This window comes from Pogoniulus pusillus, chromosome 25 (genome assembly GCF_015220805.1).
Source record: "Pogoniulus pusillus isolate bPogPus1 chromosome 25, bPogPus1.pri, whole genome shotgun sequence".
Classification (NCBI taxonomy): domain Eukaryota; kingdom Metazoa; phylum Chordata; class Aves; order Piciformes; family Lybiidae; genus Pogoniulus; species Pogoniulus pusillus.
Window position 1 is genome coordinate 14,807,848 of NC_087288.1, and position 23,423 is coordinate 14,831,270.

The 23,423-nt window shown below is 42.2% G+C and overlaps 1 protein-coding gene across 1 annotated transcript in view; it reads left to right on the forward strand.

Moving 5' to 3' along the window:
• Positions 1 to 12,585, forward strand: part of TGFB2 (transforming growth factor beta 2) — a 68,472-nt gene extending 55,887 nt beyond the window's left edge. Inside the window, exons 3-7 of the mRNA XM_064164531.1 lie at positions 2,862 to 2,994; positions 3,113 to 3,223; positions 6,192 to 6,366; positions 6,924 to 7,077; positions 8,895 to 12,585. Of these exons, the coding sequence (XP_064020601.1) occupies positions 2,862 to 2,994; positions 3,113 to 3,223; positions 6,192 to 6,366; positions 6,924 to 7,077; positions 8,895 to 9,053 (732 nt within the window). The 3' untranslated portion in view covers positions 9,054 to 12,585. The remainder of the gene's footprint in view (positions 1 to 2,861; positions 2,995 to 3,112; positions 3,224 to 6,191; positions 6,367 to 6,923; positions 7,078 to 8,894) is intronic.
• The last annotated feature ends 10,838 nt before the right edge of the window (positions 12,586 to 23,423 follow it).

Consider the following 23,423-nt stretch of genomic DNA (forward strand, 5'->3'; position numbering starts at 1 on the left):
GTGTGTTGCTGATGGGGAAGATAAGACCAGAAATATAGTGCAAAGTACAAAGAAACAAAGCAAAGAGAGAATGGCAGAGAAAAGCTAAAATAATTATGTAATAATTTCCAGAAGACTCACTTGAAGAACATCTTGTAGCTGTAAAATTTTCTGATAGGTTCCTACAAAGAAGCCTCTTTCTTTACTACCAAGTAGAGTGTAATTGCTTCTAGTGTGGATGGAAACAGAGAACAGTGTAGAAATATAGATGGAGAATCCTTCATCAGGTTCTTTTGTGGAAAGAAACTGAGGATCCAGCCTGGGATTTTATCATCTCTTAGCTTTCCACACTTGTAATGATGTAACAGTAAAGGAAGGAAAAAGTGGAAATGTTGAAGCTAGAAACTCATTCTTGCTTATGAGCAATCAGGTTGTTAAAATCATACATCACCCTAGCACTGTAAAGATACTTAGTCCAGGAGAGCAGATTGAAGCAGACGTGCTGATTCCAGCATGGCACTCATCACACTTGACAGCCTTTTGCTTAAGAGCTGGTAGTGCTTGTTTAACCCACGGTGTCAGCTGTGGAAGTTGCACCATATTTAGTTTGTGACTTTTTAGCTTGTTCTTCATCATTTTCTTTCTGAACATGCAGCATGAACAACAGTTTGAGAAGCTATACTTTCAGATATCATTGATACAACAGAATGGATGGTGTCTAGCTTTCTTAAACCACAATGCCTGTCCTGTCCCACTAGTGGCCTACAGTTTTGAAACCTGCAAACACTTTCCTTGTCCTGCAGTCCATTGGTGAGGGTGGATGCTTTATGTACCTCTGGATACATGTGGTGATGATTTCTTGTACTTTCATGCCTTTCATGCCAGATACGCCCTGCCAACTCTAAGCTCTGTCTTTTAGTAGCAATGACATTGAGGTAAAGACATTTTATTTTGGATACCAAGGCACAGCTAAGTCTTCAGAACTTATCTAAGACCAATTATAGTTAACATGAGGAGATTGCTTTTAGTACATTACTTACTTTTAGATCCTTACATCGCTGCCAAAACTGAGGTATGCAATTTCTGGAGTCTTTGGAAAGATATGACTGTGCAGAAAGGAAGAGAAATGAGCCAAGTTCTTGTGTCCCATTTGCCTCACACACCGCCCACCCCAACACATCTTTGCAGAATGACAGCTGCATTACATCCTCAGAAACACTTGAGTTGACCTGATAACAACCAAAGGGAAGGCAAAGTTATATTTGTACTTCTCTGGGACTTTCCCAGCATTGATTACTGATTCTCTCATCCCTCTGGCACTTCTGAGTAATGGTAGTCCCCTTGCTGCTGCCAGACTCTCTGTAAACAGTTGTTCAAACACTTTGTTTGAAGGTTGCCTCATAAAAAAGTGTCCCAATGTTCAGTTTTTGAGTGCCCTCAGTTTCTCCTGCAGAACTCAGCATTGCCTACTAGAGGCACTTTGTAATTTTCTGGAGTTGTACCAACATCTCATGTCTTTTTCCTTAAAGTGTCGTTCAGAAAGAAGGCAAAGAGCTTGTCGTGCTGCTGTTCTTCTCATAAGACAAATATTATTGTAGGAGCTGCACTGCTGGCCTTTGAGAGATCCAGCACTCCAATGAAATAAATAGACACTCTATGGATTGGACAAAATCTGGCATTTTCAAACCTGCTTTTCTTTCTAATTACGAAAAGCCTAATTTTATCACAATGATGTAATTTCACACCACTTTTGAAATGTTTTTCTTCACATATATTATGCAGTTTCACCACTGTTCTATTCCAACAGCATTTGCTAGATGGCAGGTTGATCTGGGCTGAGAGCACAGGAGTACACAATGAGGTATTGTCACTCACTCGTTTGAAGATGAACTTGGATCGTTAAATCAAGAGGGAGAACCCAAAACAACATATGAAGTCGCACAGCTGGCATGCCAAAAGTTACAAAGTGATGTTATCTTTTGGTATCTTCATTGAAATTGACAATGTGGCGTGGCATTCTGGCTTCCTGCAACACAAAGCTATCAACGTAGTAATAACTGGGAAACAGAAACTTGTTAGCAACCAGAAGTCTGATTGTTTTCATCTTAGGGTTAGGGTAAATAACAGTAGGCTGTGCTTGCATATGGGAAGGCACTTGCTGAATTGTTTAGATAGGACATTTGACATTCTAGGCATGCAGTGCTGTGCTGTGCTGGGTTTCATTTGTGCAGGCATTTTTTTAATTGCATGGTCAGCAGCAAGCTTTGCTGAAACTTTTGACACAAACACAAGTACAGATGGCTTGAAAGTTTGGAGGGAAGCAGAATCAGTTGTGTGTGGCCATGATTCACACCAGGCTGTCTCTGAATGCCCTCAGGTTAACTGTATGGACAATATAATTTTTTTTCTGTTTAATGTATGACTCGTGTCTGTAGTCAGAGGGAAGGCTGGAAGCATGAATAAGGCAGTACCACCCAGATTAGTTGTGGGTGAGCAATAAGAGATTCTCAGTTGCCAGTCTCCATTGTACAGGCTTTATTTTAGCATCTGATGTTGTGCTCTAACCCGTGTAAGTACTACTGAAGAAGGTAAAATAGCCTCTCTTGCAGTTACTGTGGCCACTTGTCTTTCATGGCAGTGTTTCTGTGTGATTTCTATTGGGAAGGAAATCTGTGCTGCCATGCTTTGCTTGGGAGCATAAGCTGATCTCTTTGGCATATTTTTATGTCACCTTCCTCTCTTTACACACCCTGAGAAAATTTCTGTTGCGTAGAGATTTGACCTCTGACAGTTTCTTCTGCTCTTTTATAATATTGATGGTCCATTTCAGTAAAAAACAGGCAAATGTTAACTATATTTGTTGTATTTGTTGTTTCTTGCAGGTTCTAAAATCTAAAGAATTATCATCACCAGGACAGCGCTACATTGACAGCAAAGTAGTTAAAACAAGAGCTGAAGGAGAATGGTTGTCTTTTGATGTCACTGAGGCTGTACATGAGTGGCTCCATCACAGAGGTGACAACAAGTGCTCTTTGCCTTCACTCCTGCCCTAACTGCTCCTTCATTAACTCACCAGTATTTCAGAGTCATTCCACACATGAAAACCAACTTCACTTACTTTTATGTTTTGCAGACAGGAATCTTGGATTTAAGATAAGCTTACATTGTCCATGCTGCACCTTCGTGCCTTCCAATAATTATATCATCCCAAATAAAAGTGAGGAGCTTGAAGCAAGATTTGCAGGTAACAAAAGAAAAAAAAAAGGCTTTAAAAACTTTTTTCAATGTAGTGATAATTAAAACATTTTAAAATGGAGTAGGAAAACAAGGAGCCCCTACTGCCTCTAAATGGCATTCAGCTGGCTGAAAACTTGCTCATTTGAGGATCTTGATTCTCAGCTCATAGGAAGTGGTGTTGAAGGCACAGGGGTAAAACTATATCAGCTGAACTGTTCTAAAACTGGGTGGCATGAGTAAGCCATCTCATTTCATGCATGCAGCTTAGATGTCTTTAAGTACCTTTTCTCCCAGGCAACCAGAAACAGAACAAGGGGACACAGGCTCAAGTTGTGCCAGGGGAGGTATAGGCTGGATGTTGAGAGGAAATTCTTCACAGAGAGATTGATTTTGCCAATGGAATGGGCTGCCCAGGGAGGTGGTGGAGTCACCATCCCTGGAAGTGCTCAAGAAAAGCCTGGCTGAGGCACTTAGTGCCATGGTCTAGTTGATTGGATAGGGCCGAGTGCTAGGTTGGACTGGATGATGTTGGAGGTCTCTTCCAACCTGGTTGATTCTGTGACTCTAACTGTGTTACAGCTTGCAGCCTGTACACTGAATACCCTTTTTTTTTATGTAGGGAAGACTCTTGCACAGTAGACAATCCATTGCTGGGTACTCATGAGATAACTTACTGTATATTTTCAGAATAAACCCTTTGCTGTCCATCCTATCACTGTAATGGTTCAGGCTTAGTAGAGGAGACTACTGCTGAAAAGTAGAATTAGGGTGGTGTTTGGCATGCATGTAAGCTATGTGTGAGCATGGTGCATTTTGTGAGTGTTAAGCAGTACTTCTGGCAAATTCCTGCAGTGTAGTAAAGCAATGGTTACCTGTTTTGCTTACAGAAAGTGAAGGTCTCAGTGTCCTAGATATGTGTCCACATACTTCCAGCTCTTCAGGAGCATTAAATACCTCCAGTTATTCTTTTGAGACTTCTTTTTTTCTGGTCATATCAGTAGTATTTTAAATTCCTCTGAGTAATGGCATCAGTTGATTTGGAAAGAGTTGAATGATGCATTGCAGACGTAGATTAATGTCCTACAGTGTTTTACTAGCTGTGGGTTGAAGAAACAGCAGTGTCTATCTATGTGCTCATACTTCCAGCAGTGAAAGTCTGATTCTTAGGTGGAATCAGCAGAACTTCATTTAGTTTACGCTTGATTACCTTAACGTGTCTGCATTGACACATAGAATTTATTGTAACATATTTTCTTATTATTTACACAAAGTGTTTTTTATGCTGACAGTTAGCTGGGTAAAAACTTAAAGATTGGGTTGGGGAGGCATTGAAAAAAAAACCCATCCCACAGAAGTTTGTAGTTAAGGTTATGGATGTATGTGTTTCTTATGAGCAGCAGACAAGGTGAATGTATCAAGGACACATAAGCTGATTTTAAGCCAATTTCAAACCAGGAAACATTAATTACCTGGCTTTGCTGTGGTTATTGTGCATCAGTACATGTAAAACTATAGCTATATTAAAACCAACTCAAACTGTATTTATACAGTTCTCATTTACTAAAGCAGATCATGATTTGATTTGTTTGTTTGCCAAGATTTGACTGTATTTCTTGTCAAGTATTAGTATTTTCTAACTGTTGTTTCACTGCATTGGAGTTTTTTTCTCTAATTAAATACAGTTACTGCACATAAGATCTAAGACATTGTGTGTATTCAAAAACTGTTAGTATATTTGGTTACTGCACTTGTAAATATTACAGGAAATGTATCTTTTTGGACAGTGTTATCCAATTCAAAAGGATCTTAGCAACAGGCATCACATGAGCTGTTTAGGCTCCTAGGAAAAGCTGATGCTTTTAATCTTTTGCCTGTGCTATTCGTGGAGTCATAGAATCAATTAGGTTGGAAGAAGCCTCCAAGATCATCCAGTCCAACTTATCACCCAGCCCTATCCAATCAGGTAGACCATGGCACTATCACGATGTGAACCTCTAAGGCAGGAGAAAATGCAAAATGTGAAGTCATTGATTGCCATTGGAAAAATAAATATTTTGCTCAGTGTCCATGCTGTGCCCATACAAAAGGAGAGAGTAGAATAACTGACATACAGGTTAAAACATAGAAGACTTAAATAATTGGCAACAGGAGACAGAGTTTGCGTGCACTAGAAACTGGTAAATCATAGAATCATAGAATCAACCAGGTTGGAAGAGACCTCCAACATCATCCAGTCCAACCTAGCACCCAGCCCTAGCCAGTCAAATAGACCATGGCACTGAGTGCCTCATCCAGTCTTTTCTTGAAGACCTCAAGGGATGGTGGCTCCACCACCTCCCTGGGCAGCCCATTCCAATGGGAAATCACTCTCTCTGTGAAGAACTTCCTCCTAACATCCAGCCTATACCTCCCCTGGCACAACTTGAGACTGTGTGCCCTTGTTCTATTGCTGGTTGCCTGGGAGAAGAGGCCAACCCCCACCTGGCTACAATGTCCCTTCAGGTAGTTCCAATGGGATGGAAGTAAACAGTGGGAGATGCAGGTGGAGTGTCCAGAGCAGCTTTAATGCTGTTACAAGGTTTTAAAAGGTACATAACTGTTTAAAGATGGGAATGCTGCCCTATATCAAGTGATAAAAGGATCATTGCATGTGATATTTGAAAGTAAATGGTGTGTATGCAATGGCTGAAGTAATCTTTTCTGTTACTCCTTTCAAGATTTCTGGTAAATGTCCTGAAATATCCTTAAATGGCTATGAATGTGGGAGGGCTGATAAAACAAGTAACTTGCAAATGAATATCTTGGGGATCCAGGGTTGAAATTTGCCCCCACTTCCCCAGTAAACATGCTCAGCTGACACCATCATTGCCCAGTTTCTGAGAGATAGGGTTCTTTTTTTTTTTAAAGAGATGGTTTATTGAATTTGTCAAGAAAAAAGCAACACAATGTTTATCACCAAAATGTATTTTTTGAAGGTATTGATGACTACACATATTCCAGTGGTGATGTGAAAGCTTTAAAGTCCAATAGGAAAAAATACAGTGGGAAGACCCCACATCTTCTGCTAATGTTATTACCCTCCTACAGACTTGAGTCGCAACAGCCCAGTCGGCGGAAGAAGCGTGCTCTAGATGCTGCCTATTGTTTTAGGTAACTATGCACCCATCTTTGGTACACTTACATAGTACTACCAGCCTGTAAGGTGGAATGCAGTTGCTTATCATGTTTCTTTATGGATGGCTTTAATAGAGAGCATGGACTCTCTTTAGCAGATCTGTGAGGTACCTGCCCGATGGTCTCAAATCCCACAGAGACGGTGGCACATATGGAGGGTTGTGGCCTTAGAAAGCAGGAGCTGAGTTCTATCTGGAATGGTTTCCTGACCTATCAGTCCCATAATTACAGCCAAATTATCACCTCCACTGTGCTCATCTACTCAAAGAGACTACTCAGTAGGATCTGGAGAGAAATAGTTATTAGTCCTCCCCGGTAACCATTAGGTTTATCTGTGTAAGCAGTTCCTGCCATGTCTAAGCATCTGATTTCAGTTACAGTGTAAGCTACTGTTGCTGTGATTTGGTTGTGAAGCTTTGGGCCTCAGACTTGCCTGCCTGTAAAGAATCAATCAGAGAGCAAGCAACTGGATTGTTTTTTAACTCTCTGTGTTGTCTTTGTTATGACCAATGTGTTTGTAATTTATTTCTCAGGAACGTGCAAGATAATTGCTGTTTGCGTCCACTTTATATTGACTTCAAGAGAGATCTTGGCTGGAAATGGATTCATGAACCTAAAGGGTATCATGCTAATTTCTGTGCAGGAGCCTGCCCTTATTTATGGAGCTCAGATACTCAGCACAGCAGAGTGAGTAATGCTTTTGCTAATTTTTGGCTTCTGTTTTATAACTGAAAGGTGAAACATGTTTCTGGGACTGGTATCAGCACCAGTGCCCAATGCGTGTGTTATCTCAGTAATTAAGGATGAGGAAATGTGGCCCTATAGAGGAACTTGAACATGTGTCCAAGACATAGGAATATATTGACCCAGGGGGTTGATTTTAATGTGTTCACCAACAGGACATGTGCATGAATTGAATGCCTTTTGTGAGCAGGAGCTTAGTGTGACTTTAGGAAGCTTCCTGAGAAGGCATTATAGAGCATGAGTGGAAGATGGCATAATGAATTCTATCAGCAAAAGCATCAAAGGAGTCACTTATCAAAGTAACAAAAGGGCTAAGTTGGACCTCCCAATTATCCCCTAATTTTCTGACCTGCCATTTTTTATTTTCACTTGCTACTGATAGGCTACCATGCTGAATTTCATGGAAACATGCTGACAGGCATTCTTCTTTTACTTCAAAATACTTGATTATTCTTGCACTTTGAAAGTTTATAAGGGCATGAGGAACCTTGTGTCTGAGATGCCAAAGAACCAAGAGTCATCTATTACATCTGGTATTTTAGCCAAGTGCCATAGGATGAGTAGTATTCTGCTGTGAAGCGCTTAGTGCTGTCAGCTGTCAATACTGATGTGTAGACAGTAAAGTGTTAGACATTTGCCTCTCGTTTGTCACAAAGCAAGACTTTCACCCTCAAGTCCATACTAAGGATGATGGCTCCCATTTTTTTCAAATCTCTTAAAATGCCAGATCAAAATGAAACAGCAGGGAGAGCTCTTCAGGTCCAAAGGGCATCTTCTTTCCCTTTGGTCTCAAAAGCCATGATGGTGTGTTCTTCCTGAGTTGACAAACCTACACATAGATATCCTTTGCAGCTGTCACTAGCTGTGGCATTGAACTGCTAGCAATGTCAGCAGGCAGAGGTACAAATAAGGTAAGCATGTTTCTTGCTGGTGTGGGGTAGTAGTGTACGAACTTTGGAGCAGCACTTGTTTTTAAAGGAAAGAGGAAGAATAACTGTCATGGTCACAAATATGTGGTTTGGAGATTTGCCCAAGGAGTCAGAAGTTGCTTAATAAAGTAGTTAGTGTTGCTGTCTTGAACAGATCTTCTGTCTCTCTAAGCTGCAAATGTTGCATTACAAGTTCTAGGAAAAGGTCAGTTGGTGTTTGGCTAACACATTAATGGTATCCTGAGAAATACCTATGCATCATCAGTGGGTAACCCTACATACTTCCCTTGCAGAGAACCATGCATATGAATCCAACGTGACATAAAGCAGCAGCGCTGCTAACCTCACCACAACTGATTCTCAGCAGGATTAACTGCAGCTTGAGTCCCGGTGCTTGCAAGGTGGCATTAATGAACTTAGCAAATTGTAGCCAGAGAGGAAAAGCAAAGGAGTGCTTATTCTCTGAAGGGCCTCTTCCCACTTTGGTGCACTAGTAAAGCCAAGTGTTAATCTGAAGATACAGCTAAAACCCTCTCAGTTTCTTCTTTCCATACCAATAAATACAGCGTGTATGTTAAATAAAAGGGCAGGTTCTAGGCTTGTACCTGTTTTGAGGTTTAAGACTGTATGGATAAAACCTTGGGAAACCCAGGCAGACTGTGACACCAGATTGGAAGTGGAGAAGCATTAAAAAATACAAAAATCCAGGAATCTTCATACTGCTCTCAGTGGGCTTTCTTCCAAGCACTGTAAGGGGAATTTGCTCTGCAGTGGCAGGAAGGCATAGATAGTAGCTGTCTTAATCTCTCCTTTTTTCCTTTCATCTTCTAGGTGCTCAGCTTGTATAACACCATAAATCCAGAAGCTTCTGCTTCTCCATGCTGTGTGTCGCAGGATTTGGAACCTCTCACCATCCTCTACTACATTGGCAAAACACCCAAAATTGAACAGCTGTCCAACATGATCGTCAAGTCTTGCAAGTGCAGCTAAAGGATATCCCCTCGAGTGGAACGACGTGTGTGCATTAAAAAAGATAACCAAGGAAAACAAGGAGGGAGTGGGAAGGAGAGAAAAACGAAAACCCAGGTTCATCAGTGTTAAAGAAAAGAAGAATAAAAAACCAAACAAACAAACGAAGAAGAAGAAGAAGAAGAAGAAAATCAGTAATAGTCTGAACTGTTTGGAAGTTTGGTTTGTTATTATTCTTTTTTAAACTGGCATCTGAAGCAAACCATTGAAGGCCTTTATACTACATTTCACCTACACATAGTGTGAGATAGACAAGAAGCAAAGTTAAAGGAAACAAACAAACAGACAAAGAAACAAAACCTTTTAAAAAACAAAACACTGGAAGAAATTTGTTTAGTGTTACTATGTGAAAAGGAAAAAAACAGGAAAATCCCAGGAAGTGGAGTTGCTGTATCTGTCCCGTGCCTTACTTGATCTCTCTGTATTGTTACGCAATAGGCATCCTACCCATTCCTCTTAGCTGTAGAGTTAACGGTGCGTTATTTATTTGTGTGTAAAAACTATTCCAATGAACATTTCCCTATCAGCATTGGAAAAAAGAGAACCAGCCCATGTGGACAAAGTGGAGACCAAATAAGCTGCCCAGAAATACCTATAAAGCCTAAAGGAACACAAGCTCAAACGAACCAGAAAACTAACGGTTAGTTTAGTTCGATTAAAATAGAAATCAGTTATTACGTTGCTGAGAAACTCTGTCTTTAAAATACCTTATTTTTTCATGCCAGCTGCCTAGAGAGGCTTCTTGTAAGGTCTCAAACACTTGTTTTAAGTACTGAATAATTTACTAATAAAGGACACTCTGTTTCAGTCTCAAAGACAAGTCTATAAGATTTTCTTTTTTTTTTTTTTTACTGTAAATGATTTAAGTTCCAGTTTAGTAAACCAGTGAAATATTTAACGTGTACTGGTCTCATCTTCAGACCTTAATATGTTGCTGTATAGCTATGCTATGGGATTTTGGTGTTCTTTCGGTATATGTAACCATACCTAGAGTATTACAATAAGTGGGTAGTAAAAGCCAGCTTCATTGGAAACATATCTGTAGATCTCTATTTGTAAACTATTAAAAAATTAATTACTTTATGTGTAATGTGTAAATTTTCACCGTATTTTTGTACTCTGTAATACTTTCGACTCTCATGAGTTTGAATTTGAATTTGGGGCTCTTTTTGATCACTCAGAATCATGTGTTTCCCCTCTAGCTGGCCAGTAATGAGTAGAGTCCCTGTATTTTGACTTGCACTACAAATACATGTTTTATAATAATTGCTATACATGTGCTTTTTATATTGTTCATCATTATGACATAAGCTACCTGACTCCATTTGTTTTCTGTTTTATAAAAAGGATGGATTAAAGCAATCTCTCTTCCCCCCCCCCCACCTCTGCCCCTCCCTCCGTGGTTGTCCCTGTTTGTAACACTTAAATCATGATGTGGTTCATATTCCTTGAGCTTTTAATAATCATTTGGTTATAGACATTCAAACATACATGCAGGGAGCGAGGTGTTGCAAGAGGAGATGTCCCAGCTGGGGCAACGCAGACCCTGGCAGAGAATGGCATTCACCACTGTGCAGAAGGCTGGTGAGAAGGACCTGCCTCAACAGTGCCCGGAATGAGGCATGAGCAGGACTGGTTTGTGGTCGGGGGCCATGTGTCAGCCTCGAGTGTAGCGAGGACTTTCCCCCATGCTTACTCTGTAGAACTGCTCCTGTTGCAGGACGCAGAGGTTTGCCTTCAACTTCTGCAGTGGCACGGCAGGCTGTTGGGGTGTGTGTAAGTATCTGCAGAATCAAACTTCTGAGTTTTGCAAGTTTACCTTTTTTGGTTTTTTTGTTTTTTTTTTTAATGGAGTTCACAATATAACTTCTTTAAAAATAAAATAACAAGAGAGGAAAAAGGAACATGGAGTTCCTAGAACAATGTGGTTGTTACACCTACACCTTGAAGTATTGGAGAGGGAGGGGAAAAAAAACCAAATACAAATTCCATGTCACTGCATTGAAAAGAAAAGATCCCCAATCAAAATTAGCAAAAAGAAATCCTTCAGTTCATAGAATCATAGAATCAACCAGGTTGGAAGAGACCTCCAAGATCATCCAGTCCAACCTAGCGCCCAGCCCTATCCAGTCATTTCACAATGCCTGATTTCACACAGCAAAGCTGGAAAACTGCATTAGAAACATGCTACTTGGATGAGAAGGCCACTTTCTGTCATTGACCCAAGCCTTGTCAGGAGGACGCTCCTGAGCTTGACGTTGTCAGATCCAGTTTTGAGATGTGGAATTGCTTTGGCTTCAGCAGAACACTGATGCAAAACTGAAGTGCCGCGGTGGGTTGTACATGCAGCTCCCCCGGACTTCGGTAGAACCTGTGCTTGTTGCCTAGATGGAAACAGAGCCCCACAGATGATCTAATCTCACCCATTGACTCAGTGCAGAGGAGGAGGTATGTTAGCCTTTTGATTTATTTAGTGAGTGGAGATGAACAAGTGAAAAATCTGTCCTGCTAACACTTGCTTGAGCCAGACTTACTCCAGTGAGAAGATGCACTGAACTCAGTGAAACTCCTCAGGGTAGGAAATACTCTGGATTTTGCTGTATACAGCAGCAAAATTAGTTTTATCAGGTTCAGTATGAGAACTGTATTTTTGTTGGCCAGGAAAGGAGACAAGGATGAACGTATTTTACAACACTAAAACTTTTCTGCAATTCTCTGCTTTGGGAATGCAGCTCAGAACCGGTCTTGAAGCTTTGATAAAGAGGAAGAGGAGATAGCACAGTTCTCCAACTAGACTTTACGTGCTGGACACAGCTAAAAATGTCAGTTTGGGTTTGGAGTTTTTCCCTAAATTGAAGTGTAAAACCTTACTTCTGTGAGTTGTTACCCCAAGACTCAAAACTAATTGTTTTTAACTTCTTTTTTTTTTCCCACAAAATGCACTGATCATGTTTAAAATACTCTTATTGGTTTTGTTTGTTTTTTTATTAGGCATGTATATTTCCCTGTAATTACCAAGGATGTTAGGCCTGAGCCTACCATGTGCAGAACTCATGAGTGGAATTCCCCTCTACGGAGTAGGGTAATGTGAGTCCTAAGCACCACTCGGGTCTGATGTAAAGCCCTCCTGAATGATGTTTAGATGGATCTGTAACAGCTCAAGGACTTTGTGCCAGAGGCCTTACGGTGACAAGGAAACTGCCACTGAGCAAAATCCTTGAGAACTGGTGAGAAATGTTCGACACATTGAAAGATCAGACCCAAGGAGTTGGCTGGAGCTGAGGGGGAATCTTAGCTGGGTTGAGTAGGACAGTGGTTTTAATGTGTTTAGCATCGATACAATTGTATGGTTTGGCTGGTTTAAAGGAGACAAGCAGAAAAGGACCTTAAAGGACAGCTGTGTTGTACTTTAGTGATGGATTACTTTGTATTTTAACACATTGTATGTCTGTTTTTGTGGTGCTCTAGTGGTAAATAAATTATTTCAATGATATGCTGGTGTTGCTTTCGTATGGCAGTGTTCTCCTGGTGTAGGCAGTTCCTCAGCTCTGGCTTGGCTTAATCTCTGCAGAGCCTGATGAGGTGTGTGATTTTACTGTGTGTGACCTCGACGTGGTCTGACACAGGCTGAGGTGAAGAACAACCATCCAGGGTGAGCGTGAGTCATGTCTGCTCCGAGGATTGCTTTCCCCTCAGCCACTGCAGTGTATGTTTTGTTCTGCAGACAAGGAGTAGCTTCTGGCTGACTGCTCCGAGCACCATCATGGTTCCATGTGTGTGCAGGACAGGTAGTGCCCTGGGCAGGAGCAGTGCTACCCCAAAGACACTCTGTGCCTGATCCCTCAAACAGAACCATGCCCTGGTGTTCCTGTTACTGCAGGCACCAGCTTGAAGGGCTTTTCTGATAGAGGAGCTCACAGTAGTCCCTTCCTCATTTCAGCAGTGCCGTGGGAGGTGAGATGGTCTACAACTACCTGAGGGGTGGTTGTGACCAGGAGGAGGTTGCTCTCTTCTCTCAGGTGGCCAGCACCAGAACGAGAGGTCACAGCCTCAAGCTATGCCAGGGGAAATTTAGGCTTGAGGTGAGGAGAAAGTTCTTCACTGAGAGAGTCATTGGACACTGGAATGGGCTGCCCGGGGAGGTGGTGGAGTCGCCGTCCCTGGAGCTGTTCAAGGCAAGATTGGACGTGGCACTTGGTGCCATGGTCTAGCCTTGAGCCCTGTGGTAAAGGGTTGGACTTGATGATCTGTGAGGTCTCTTCCAACCCTGATGATACTGTGATACTGTGATGGTGATGTTTCATCACACACTAAATGGTCCCACACCATTTCATCCTTAGTAGAGTTCAGTGAAAGATTTTTCTGTTGTACAGAATAGTCTGCAATGGGATGAGGTGGAGTGTTGGAGGAGAGGCAACAAGACACTCAGATTGGAACAAAGCAAATTCTGGCTTCATAAAAGGAAAAAGTTTTAACAGTGGAGGTGACCAAGCAACAGAACAGGTTGCCTGGAGAGGGCATAACATGCCAATCCGAAGAGGCTCCAAAATAGCTGGGTGAGGCTCTGCACAGCCTGCTCCCACTGTGCCTGCTCTGAGCAGGAGGTTGGGCTAAAGACCCTGTTAGACCCCTAGACCGCTCCCGTGAATCTACAGTCATGGTCCAACCCAACTGCTGTTTCTGTCCTTGCCTAAAAGAGTGAAGGAAATGCTGGTGCTCAGCTGCCTCAGCTGTTTGTTTGCCAGCAGCAGCCACGCAGCCAAGTGGAAGTGTTTTGGTTATTTTACAGAAAGCAGGATTCCCTGGTTTGTTGCAAGTCTCTCTCCACACGCTCTGCAGTATGCAGTGGCATTATCTAAGCAAATAAGAATTAAGGAGCCTTCTCTCACAGCTTTTTTTTGTCAGCCTAGTCACTTACATAAATAAAACTGATGGAAGGACAGGCTGCAGGGTTGAATCATTGCTTTTAGGGTTGAAAAGATCATGTGTGAAAATGTTTTCAGACCAGGGGGACTGATGATGAGAAAGGGTGAACATCTTCTGGTCTTGGTGCCTTCTCTGGCATCTAAGGAGTCTGTAACACTTCTTGGCAGGGATGGAAGATGATGTTTATGCCAGACTGTTGTGCCAATTTATAACAAATAGACTCTGTGAATATGCTTTTAAGAATGCAACTTGGGATGACCTTTAAAAACAGTCGTGGGGGCCATTGGACCACAGCTACACTCCAGCCTTATAGCATTTTGCTTTCATTGATTCCCTTGAGTTTATACTAGATTAAAACTATTGTACCCCAAAACCTGCCAGATAGCAATTTTAGCCTTACTTTTAATCCCCAGCTATGGGATTTGGCATGAATGTCACCTGCCAGCCCTATTGTTGTCCAATGTAGCCCTCACACAATGAAGTGAGAATACTTTGCTGTGCTGCTGTCTGCTTGCTTTCTGAAATCAGTGAAGAACAGGAAGGTCTGAGGAGGAATGTTGACTGGAAATTTTAGATGGGAAAATTATTGCAGTGCTTCTAACTAAAGAGGAATGAAGTGGAGGGAACACAGTGTGCTGGGAGAGATTTTATAGTGTGGGGCTGAGGAGATGGAAGCTCTCCCATAGTAATGAGATTTATGCAGAATATTTTGATGCTGGGCTTGTCTTTTCCTTTCTCTAACATAGCCTCTCCAGACTGTATCAGTGAAGGCTCTGCTTGAATTGTGGTTAATAAATGTGGAATATGCAATATAGGAAAAAACCCAAACCATGTAAATGTCTTGAAAACTATTTTTTAGGCCAAAATCTGACTCTTAGATCAGACGGAACAGATTCTATGAGGAGCCATGAGTTCTGGAAGAAAATAAACCAAGAAGTTATGTAATTATATGTGGTTATAAAGTAGATGTGAAGTAATGCAGTTGGCTTGTCAGTGGGTATGGGTGTAACAGTAATTTCTTCATCTGTATGAAAATAAAATTAAATGGAACAGAAAGCTGATGAGAACTTCCAATCAAATTTGATATGCTCATTTAATGAAGTAACCTGCTGGAATCTAATACAGAACCCCTGGGGTATAAACCTTTCTTAAAACATATGGTGGTCAAAAAAACAAATATCTGCTTTCAATGGTTGGTTTAGTGCCAACTCAAGATGGCAGGAATAGAAGGGTCAGTAGTCCTTGATTTCTGGGTTTCAGCACTGTTTGCACCTACTGTCAACCTGTCTCTATTAAAAGATCCACACAACTCATACCAAAAAAACCCCTACTTGCCACAAGAGTGGGAACAAGAAAGATATAAATGGCAAGTGGGACCCAAGTCTCCTTTTGTTCAGTGAAGTATACTGTGAGGTTCAGAAAGGAGTTCTTACACACTGTTTGATCCAGCTAAATAGAGATGGATCAAACCAAAATGTTGATGTGTAAGTACACATTTTACCAACGTTGAAGTGTTCAGGGCTCAAACCTGAACAGCTCTTAGGAAATTTGATTACATCCAATTCTTGTGACTGGTTTGTAACCAACCATTGATCACCATATTTACTCCTGGGGTGCGTGAGCCTTGTAGTTTAAGGTGCCAGAAGGTCTTGCACTTGAATGGCTCTGAGCATGCCAAATGCAAGTGTCACAAAATAGTCTTGTTTGGGTGTTTTTTTGACCAAGCACAGAGATGGATAAATCTCATTGCCATTCATAGTGATGGCAGTCAGAGACAGTCACCGTAGAGACACAACCATGGTGGTTTCCAGAGAACTGGTAGTGGAATACCACATCTTAGGTCACTTTGTACTTAAGTGATTGAAAGATCAGCACTATGGGCCTATGTGATGCTTTTTCTGTTCATCCAATGGAACCTATGTGAAGCCAATGGAGGGCTTCATTCTGGTTTCTAGTGTAAGGTTGTTGGCAGCCTCCAAGGGTATGCAGACTAATTTCATCCATCAAAAGCAGAAAGTATCTTTTATCTGGAAAAACCTGGTGGGGTTTTGGTGTGGAGTTTTTTTTTTTATTCTTTTTTTTTTTTTCCTCCTGGAAAAATGTAAATACAAAGGACAAAATATGCAGCAGTTTGTGGACAAGTTCTGCATTCCTCTGCAGTGTGTAACCTGTTTTTGAAGAGGTGGTCTGGATCAATTCGTGAACATTTGGGAGGGAAAGCTGTACATGGAGATATTCTGAAATAGATTGTTTCCTCTGCTTCTTCTATGAAACATTCAGTGATAAAGCCAAAAGACTGTAAATAAATATATGAATTGACTTTTTCTCTTTTTTTTTTCACTTTGGTATCCAGCTACAATGGATAATGCAGGCAGTGAATCACTGCAGATCGTGAGCGTGAAATACAGCCGACTGATGTACTCACAGTTGGGTCACGGAAAGCAGAGCAGCAAAGATGAGCACAACAGAAGGTTTATGTTAGCATAATGTATGGTCTGTACATAAAGCCACAGGAAAACTGAACTCTTTTTTTTTGTTGTACTTTTTACTTTAGAGTTGGCTGCGCTTCCGTAGCACAAAGCTCTGCTCCCATTTCTCATCCTTTATCTTGGAAGGGAAGCATCTTTGGGGAGGTAGGAATTTACCTAGGCATAACTGAAAGTCACTGATACATTTCGAGGTCATTATCAGTCAGGAGACATAATTTAAAGGAGCTGTTAACTTCTCCTGTAGCTAAGCACCCCTAACTGCTCTTCTGACTTTACTACTACAGTTTCCTTCACTGCTTTGTGGTAAGAGATGGTAACACAAAAAGGACATGGAACTGTTACAGCAAGTCCAGAGGAGGGCCACGAAGATGCTCGGAGGCCTGAAGCAACTCCACTATCAGGACAGGCTACAAGAGTTGGGGCTCTGCAGCCTGCAGAAGAGAAGGCTTCCAGGAGGCCTTCTAGTTGCCTTCCAGTATCTGAAGGGAGCCTACAGGAAGGCTGGGGAGGGACTATTGACAAGGACTTGTAATGACAGGACAAGGGGGAATGGGTTTAAACTGGCAGAGGGGAGATCTAGACTAGATACTAGAAAAGGGTTCTTTGCAGTGAGGATGGTGAGACACTGTTTACAAGGACTTGTAATGACAGGACAAGGGGGAATGGATTTAAACTGGAAGAGGAGAGATACAAACTAGATGTAGGGAAGAAGTTCTTTGCAGTGAGGGTGACGAGACACTGGCACAGGTTGTCCAGGGAGGTTGTGGCTGCTCCCTCCCTGGAGGTGTTCCAGGCCAGGTGACCTGTTCTAGTGGGAGGTGTCTCTGCCTATGGCAGGGGGTTGGAACTGGATGATCCTTAAGGTCTCTTCCAGCCTAAACCATTCTATGATTCTATAGTGTCTATCAGGCAAATATCCCAAGTATTGATGAAGAGATCGATCTCAAGCATCGAACTTCTGCAATTCTCTATTGCCAGGTCCTTTAAAGCAATGCTGTAACACACCAGGTGCTTCACAGGCTGAGCACAAAGCAGCATCTCTAACATACTCAGCAGCTAGCTATGTAAATGATGCAAAAATGTTGTGCCTTCCTCTCCACAAGACCCTCATGGATTCATTTGAAGAGTTACCTCACTGAAAAGACCTTCTCACCTCTTGTAAGCAGTATAAGAGGTATCAGTGATTGTCAGCCACGACAGGGGAAATCTCTTCTCAGAAGTTAAAGGTTAGGTATATACAGATGTGTCATGAGCTGCAGATATGAAACCCCCATCTATATAGTTGCTGGCAAGAATGCACACAGCAAGAAAATCATCTTATACTTGATCCATTTCTGTAGATACATTGATTAAAGTGGTACATATCAATTCAAAGAACTCTTTAAAGTTGGCTTTGTACTCCAATGTTTATACAGCTTGCTTCCCCCCTCCCCCCACTGTGTTTGCAAGCCTCTTGCTTTGTTTGCTAAGTATCTTTGCACTTTCTGGACAGCTTTACTAGGCACATTCTTAGCAGTCTTATTGATTGATTCCTGGAAGGTAAAAAGAAAAGTCAGACACTATTTAGCTTCTGGGTTACTCCAGCTATAGCAGGTTGCTTTTGTAACTAGGTACTGGGATGTGTCCAGAGAAGAGCGATGAAGTTGGTGAGGGGCTTGGAACACAGCCCTGTGGGGAGAGGCTGAGGGAGCTGGGGGTGTGCAGCCTGCAGAAGAGGAGGCTCAGGGGGGACCTCATTGCTGTCTACAAGTACCTGAAAGGAGACTGTAGCCAGATGGAGGTCAATCCCTTCTCCCAGGCAACCAGCAATAGAACAAGGGGGGAAAGTCTCGAGTTGTGCCAGGGGAGGTCTAGGCTGGATGTTAGGAGGAAGTTGTTGGCAGAGAGAGTAATTGGCATTGGAATGGGCTGCCCAGGGAGGTGGTGGAGTAGCCATCCCTGAAGGTGTTCAAGACTGGGTGAGGCACTTAGTGCCGTGGTCTAGTCGACTGGGTAAGCCTGGGTGCTAGGTTGGACTGGCTGATCTTGGAGGTCTCTTCCAACCTGGTGGATTCTATGATTCTATGTAGGAAATTGCTTTTGGAGGCAAGTCTTACTCCCAGCTCTCTTACTTTAGGTTTACTCCAACAAAACCATTTCAATAGGGAACAAACCAGGCTTTTTTGTCTAAGAACAGCCAGGTCCTGTTTGCCATGTTACTGGTTGCTTCACACAGAGCGTGTGTGTTGCAACGTGTTTGGATATTGGTTGCCACAGTAGCCTACACAAATGCATCTGTGTTACACATACGACTTTATATTTGATATCTAAAAAAAACCACAGTATGACAATTTTCTGAAGTAGGAAACTGATCTTATTTCCACTGAAATGGTAAATTTTACAAGGTGTTCTTGTCGGTTTTATCCCATCCAACAGTATTGAAAATAACATTCTTTAATACTGGGTTCATTTCTTGGGCTGTATTTATTGCACTGCTATACTATATGTTATAGCTAGGGGAAACTCTTCCTTTGCAGTTGCTTACAGCTTTCTCAAGTAGTTTGCTGGCTGAACTTAGATACTGGAATTCAGCCCAGAGATATTTTTTTTCTGCAGAGTTTTATCAGACTGTGCTGAGATATTTCTGACTTCTGAGAGAACAGGTAAGTATATTTGCCTTATGCTCTCCAACCAGAAATGCTATGCACTCATAGCTCAGTTTGAGAGTGCAATTCAGTCATTTGCACTCCAGGTTGTTTGGGTCATCTAGTCAGATTAGTATATCAGTTTCCATTTCAAACATAAAAGCCTGGAGAAGAGGAGGCTCAGGGGAGACCTTATTGCTGTCTACAACTACCTGAGGGGTGGTTGTGGCCAGGAGGAGGTTGCTCTCTTCTCTCAGGTGGCCAGCACCAGAACAAGAGGACACAGCCTCAGGCTGCACCAGGGGAAATTTAGGCTGGAGGTGAGGAGAAAGTTCTTCCCTGAGAGAGTCATTGGACACTGGAATGGGCTGCCCGGGGAGGTGGTGGAGTCGCCGTCCCTGGAGCTGTTCAAGGCAGGATTGGACGTGGCACTTGGTGCCATGGTCTGGCCTTGAGCTCTGTGGTAAAGGGTTGGACTTGATGATCTGTGAGGTCTCTTCCAACCCTGATGATACTGTGATACTGTGATAAAAGCAAGTTTCCATTGTTCCCTATTGTATAGAAATGCTCAAAACCATGAGCTTTGTGAAACTAACACAATGACTTCAACTTGAGTCTGCAGAATAGCTGAAATGGAGCACTCAGTGAAATTGTGCTCTCTGCAGCTTCTTAATAGAGAATATACTCTCTGCAGAGGAAAGGCTTCTTCTCTGTGCCTCCAGCATACAGCAGAAAGAGTCTCCCAAATGAAACAGTCATATTTTTGCCTTTAGTCCTTAGGAGAGAACAATGAAAATGCCAGATTTTCAGATGCTGGTTGAGGAAAGAGGAGAAATCTAAGGAAAAAGAAATTGCTAATAATCCAAACCACTTCCAGACTTGACAATATTCTCTCCAGAAATAAAACCCCATATATATGTAGCATGAACTTGTCTGCTTTTACAAATGAGAAGATTCTCTAGGAACTTCCCAGCCCTCTCCTGCTTTTGGTAAGAGGACAAAGCGTCTCAGTGCCAATACTCTCCACCAATAAACAGGAAGGGAAGTCAGACACCTCTTAAAGAAGTTATTAGCTGTGCTTCTCACTTCCAGTTGGGCTTTTATTTACTGCCAAGTGGTGGCAACCTGACAAGAAAATGCAGCTATGATGGCCCTTTAAGATAAGGTAAATCTCAGCAGAACACAAACTGTGTTCAGACACGTCCTGATGTTCAACCACTGCCTGACCTAAGAGAAAAATCTAAGCGTGAAGGAATCTCATTCAGCAGGAAAAGAAAATACCACAGAGAGCTAGAACTGCAAGCTGCATCTCCAGAGACTAACAGTCAGAACGAGAAGGTTCTACACCAGACACAGACCTGCTTAGGAAAGTGAAAAAGCAGTGATTATCTCTGTCAAGGCACTACAAAAACCAGTGAAACATCCCTAGGCTGGTCAGGCACCGTGTGGGAGTAGCTTCATCACAGTCTAGTTTTAGCTTCCTCATGAGCTTGGGTTGCCTGGTGGTATGCATTTGTCTCTACATCTTCATCTACTCCTTTGAAATACCTTCAAGACTGATCTGCCACAAAACGTGTTTGTGTAAAGGGATGAAAGGCAGCAAATGTCCCAGTGAAAAATAAAGGTCGGTCAGACTCTTTTCTGTGTGAATCATTGCTGCACCCACTTGTCCTGTTGGAATTATTGTAGGATTTGTTTAGAAGACTCTGACTCTTCTGCTTTATTCCAGATATGTTGTAAATTACTTACTAGAGGTTGCATACTCCTCATTTTTGTACTGAAATAATTTCCAATTTATACCAAAAAGTTTTGATTGAAGGGAACTGCTTCCAGAGCCTGAAGGGTCAATCTCATTCTTGTATCTCACAAGCTCACAGGATGTCAGGTGTTGGAATGGACGCAAAGAGATCATTGAGTCCAACCCTCCTGACAGAGCAAGACCATAATCTAGGTCAGGTCACAGAGGAACACATCCAGACAGGCCTTGAAAGTCTCCAGAGAAGGAGACTCCACAACATCTCTGAGGAGCCTGTGCCAGTGCTCTGTGGCCCTTACAGTAGAGAAGTTCCCCCTTGTGTTGAGGCGGAACTTCCTGTGCTGCAACTTACACCCATTGCTCCTTGTCCTATCCCAGGAAGCAAGTGAGCAGAGCCTGTCCCCCCCTACCCTGGCCCTCAGATATTTATAAACATTTATTAAATCCACTCTCAGTCTTCTCTGGACTAAAAAAGCCTCAGGTCCCTCAGTGTCTCCTCGTAAGCCTCTCCTCCCTTCCTTCTGCAGCCTGTCTCCTGAGGTGTGACAGGATCAGTGCCATGAGTGCATGCTGTTGACTCTCTTGTATCTGTTGTGTGCATCTCTTGGAAAAGGGTACAGCACTGAAGTGTGTCCATCAGTTTGCCATATAGACCAGCAATAGCTAGGAGACACACATGTGACTTAGGGTTAAGTGGATTGTGTTTGAATGGAAGCAGGTTTCCTCAAAGTGAAAGAGAACTCCTACTCACCTCAGCCCTGCTCTCCAAAGTATTTCTCGAGGTCACAGTTACAGTTTCCCCTCACAAGTTTGCCTACCAGCAACCAAACAGACTCTGGAAGGCACTTTTGTGATGGAAACAGAGTGGTAAGACCAAAGAGTTCTTAGATCTTTGACCAGACAACCCAAATATTCACAGCTAATGAATACTTGTATGAATACAGGTCACCGTATGCAGTGATCAAGTAGGGCACTGGAATGTGTCCAGAGAAGGATAATGAAGCTGATGAGGGGCCTGAAGCACAGCCCTGGGAGGAGAGGCTGAGGGAGCTGGGGGTGTGCAGCCTACAGAAGAGGAGGCTCAGGGCAGAACTCATTGCTGTCTACAACTACCTGAAGGGAGGTTGTAGCCAGTTGGGGTCAGTCTCTTCTCCCAGGCAACCAGCAACAGAACAAGGGGACGCAGTTGCAAGTTGTGCTAGAGGAGGTCTAGGCTGGATGTTAAGAGAAATTTCTTCCCAGAGAGAGTAATTGGCATTGGAATGGGCTGCCCAGGGAGGTGGTGGAGTTGCTGTCCTTGGAGGTGTTTAAGGAGATATTGGCTGGGGCACTTAGTGCCATGGTCTAGTTGATTGGCTGGGGCTGGGTGCTAGGTTGGACTGGATGATGTTGGAAGTCTCTTCCAACCTGGTTGCTTCTACAATTCTATGACTGCATCTGAGCATTTCTTTATAAACACTTGTCTTGGTTCTAGTTTAAATTCCCCAGAGACTCAAACTATAGCTAACAGAGCCAATGCAATAATAGGATGATCTTGGAGGTCTCTTCTAACCTGGTTGATCCTATGATTCTATAACTGCATCTGAGCATTTCTTTATAAACACTTGTCTTGGTTCTAGTTTAAATTCCCCAGAGACTCAAACTATAGCTAACAGAGCCAATACAATAATAGGATGATCTTGGAGGTCTCTTCCAACCTGGTTGCTTCTACAATTCTATGACTGCATCTGAGTATTTCTTTATACTTGGTTCTAGTTTAAATTCCCCAGAGACTCAAACTATAGCTAACAGAGCCAATACAATAATAGGATGATCTTGGAGGTCTCTTCCAACCTGGTTGCTTCTACAATTCTATGACTGCATCTGAGTATTTCTTTATACTTGGTTCTAGTTTAAATTCCCCAGAGACTCAAACTATAGCTAACAGAGCCAATACAATAATAGGATGATCTTGGAGGTCTCTTCCAACCTGGTTGTTTCTATGATTCTATGAAGAAAGCAAAGAAGACAACTCTACAGATTTGTGAAGAAAGCAAAGAAGACAACTCTACAGATTCTATGAAGAAAGCAAAGAAGACATCTCTACAGATTTGTGAAGAAAGCAAAGAAGACAACTCTACAGATTCTATGAAGAAAGCAAAGAAGACAACTCTACAGATTCTATGAAGAAAGCAAAGAAGACATCTCTACAGATTCTATGAAGAAAGCAAAGAAGACATCTCTACAGATTCTATGAAGAAAGCAAAGAAGACATCTCTACAGAAACCATACGAAAGAGGCTTGTTAAAAGGGGGATGAAAGCATTAGCTCCAAGTAAGGCACAAAGCTGACACTGTTGAAAAGCAACTGAACTTTCAGCATTCAATCAAGATCTTTGTCTGCTTTTCTTTTGTACTTGTGGGTATTTTAGATAAGCATTAGTGCATTCACTCAGCCTCCCAATGCAGCACTGCTTGCCTGCTCAAATGATAAATATTGGTGGTTTATGTTACTCCTTTAATGCAGCAAGCAAGCCGAGATCAAAGCATCTTGAGCA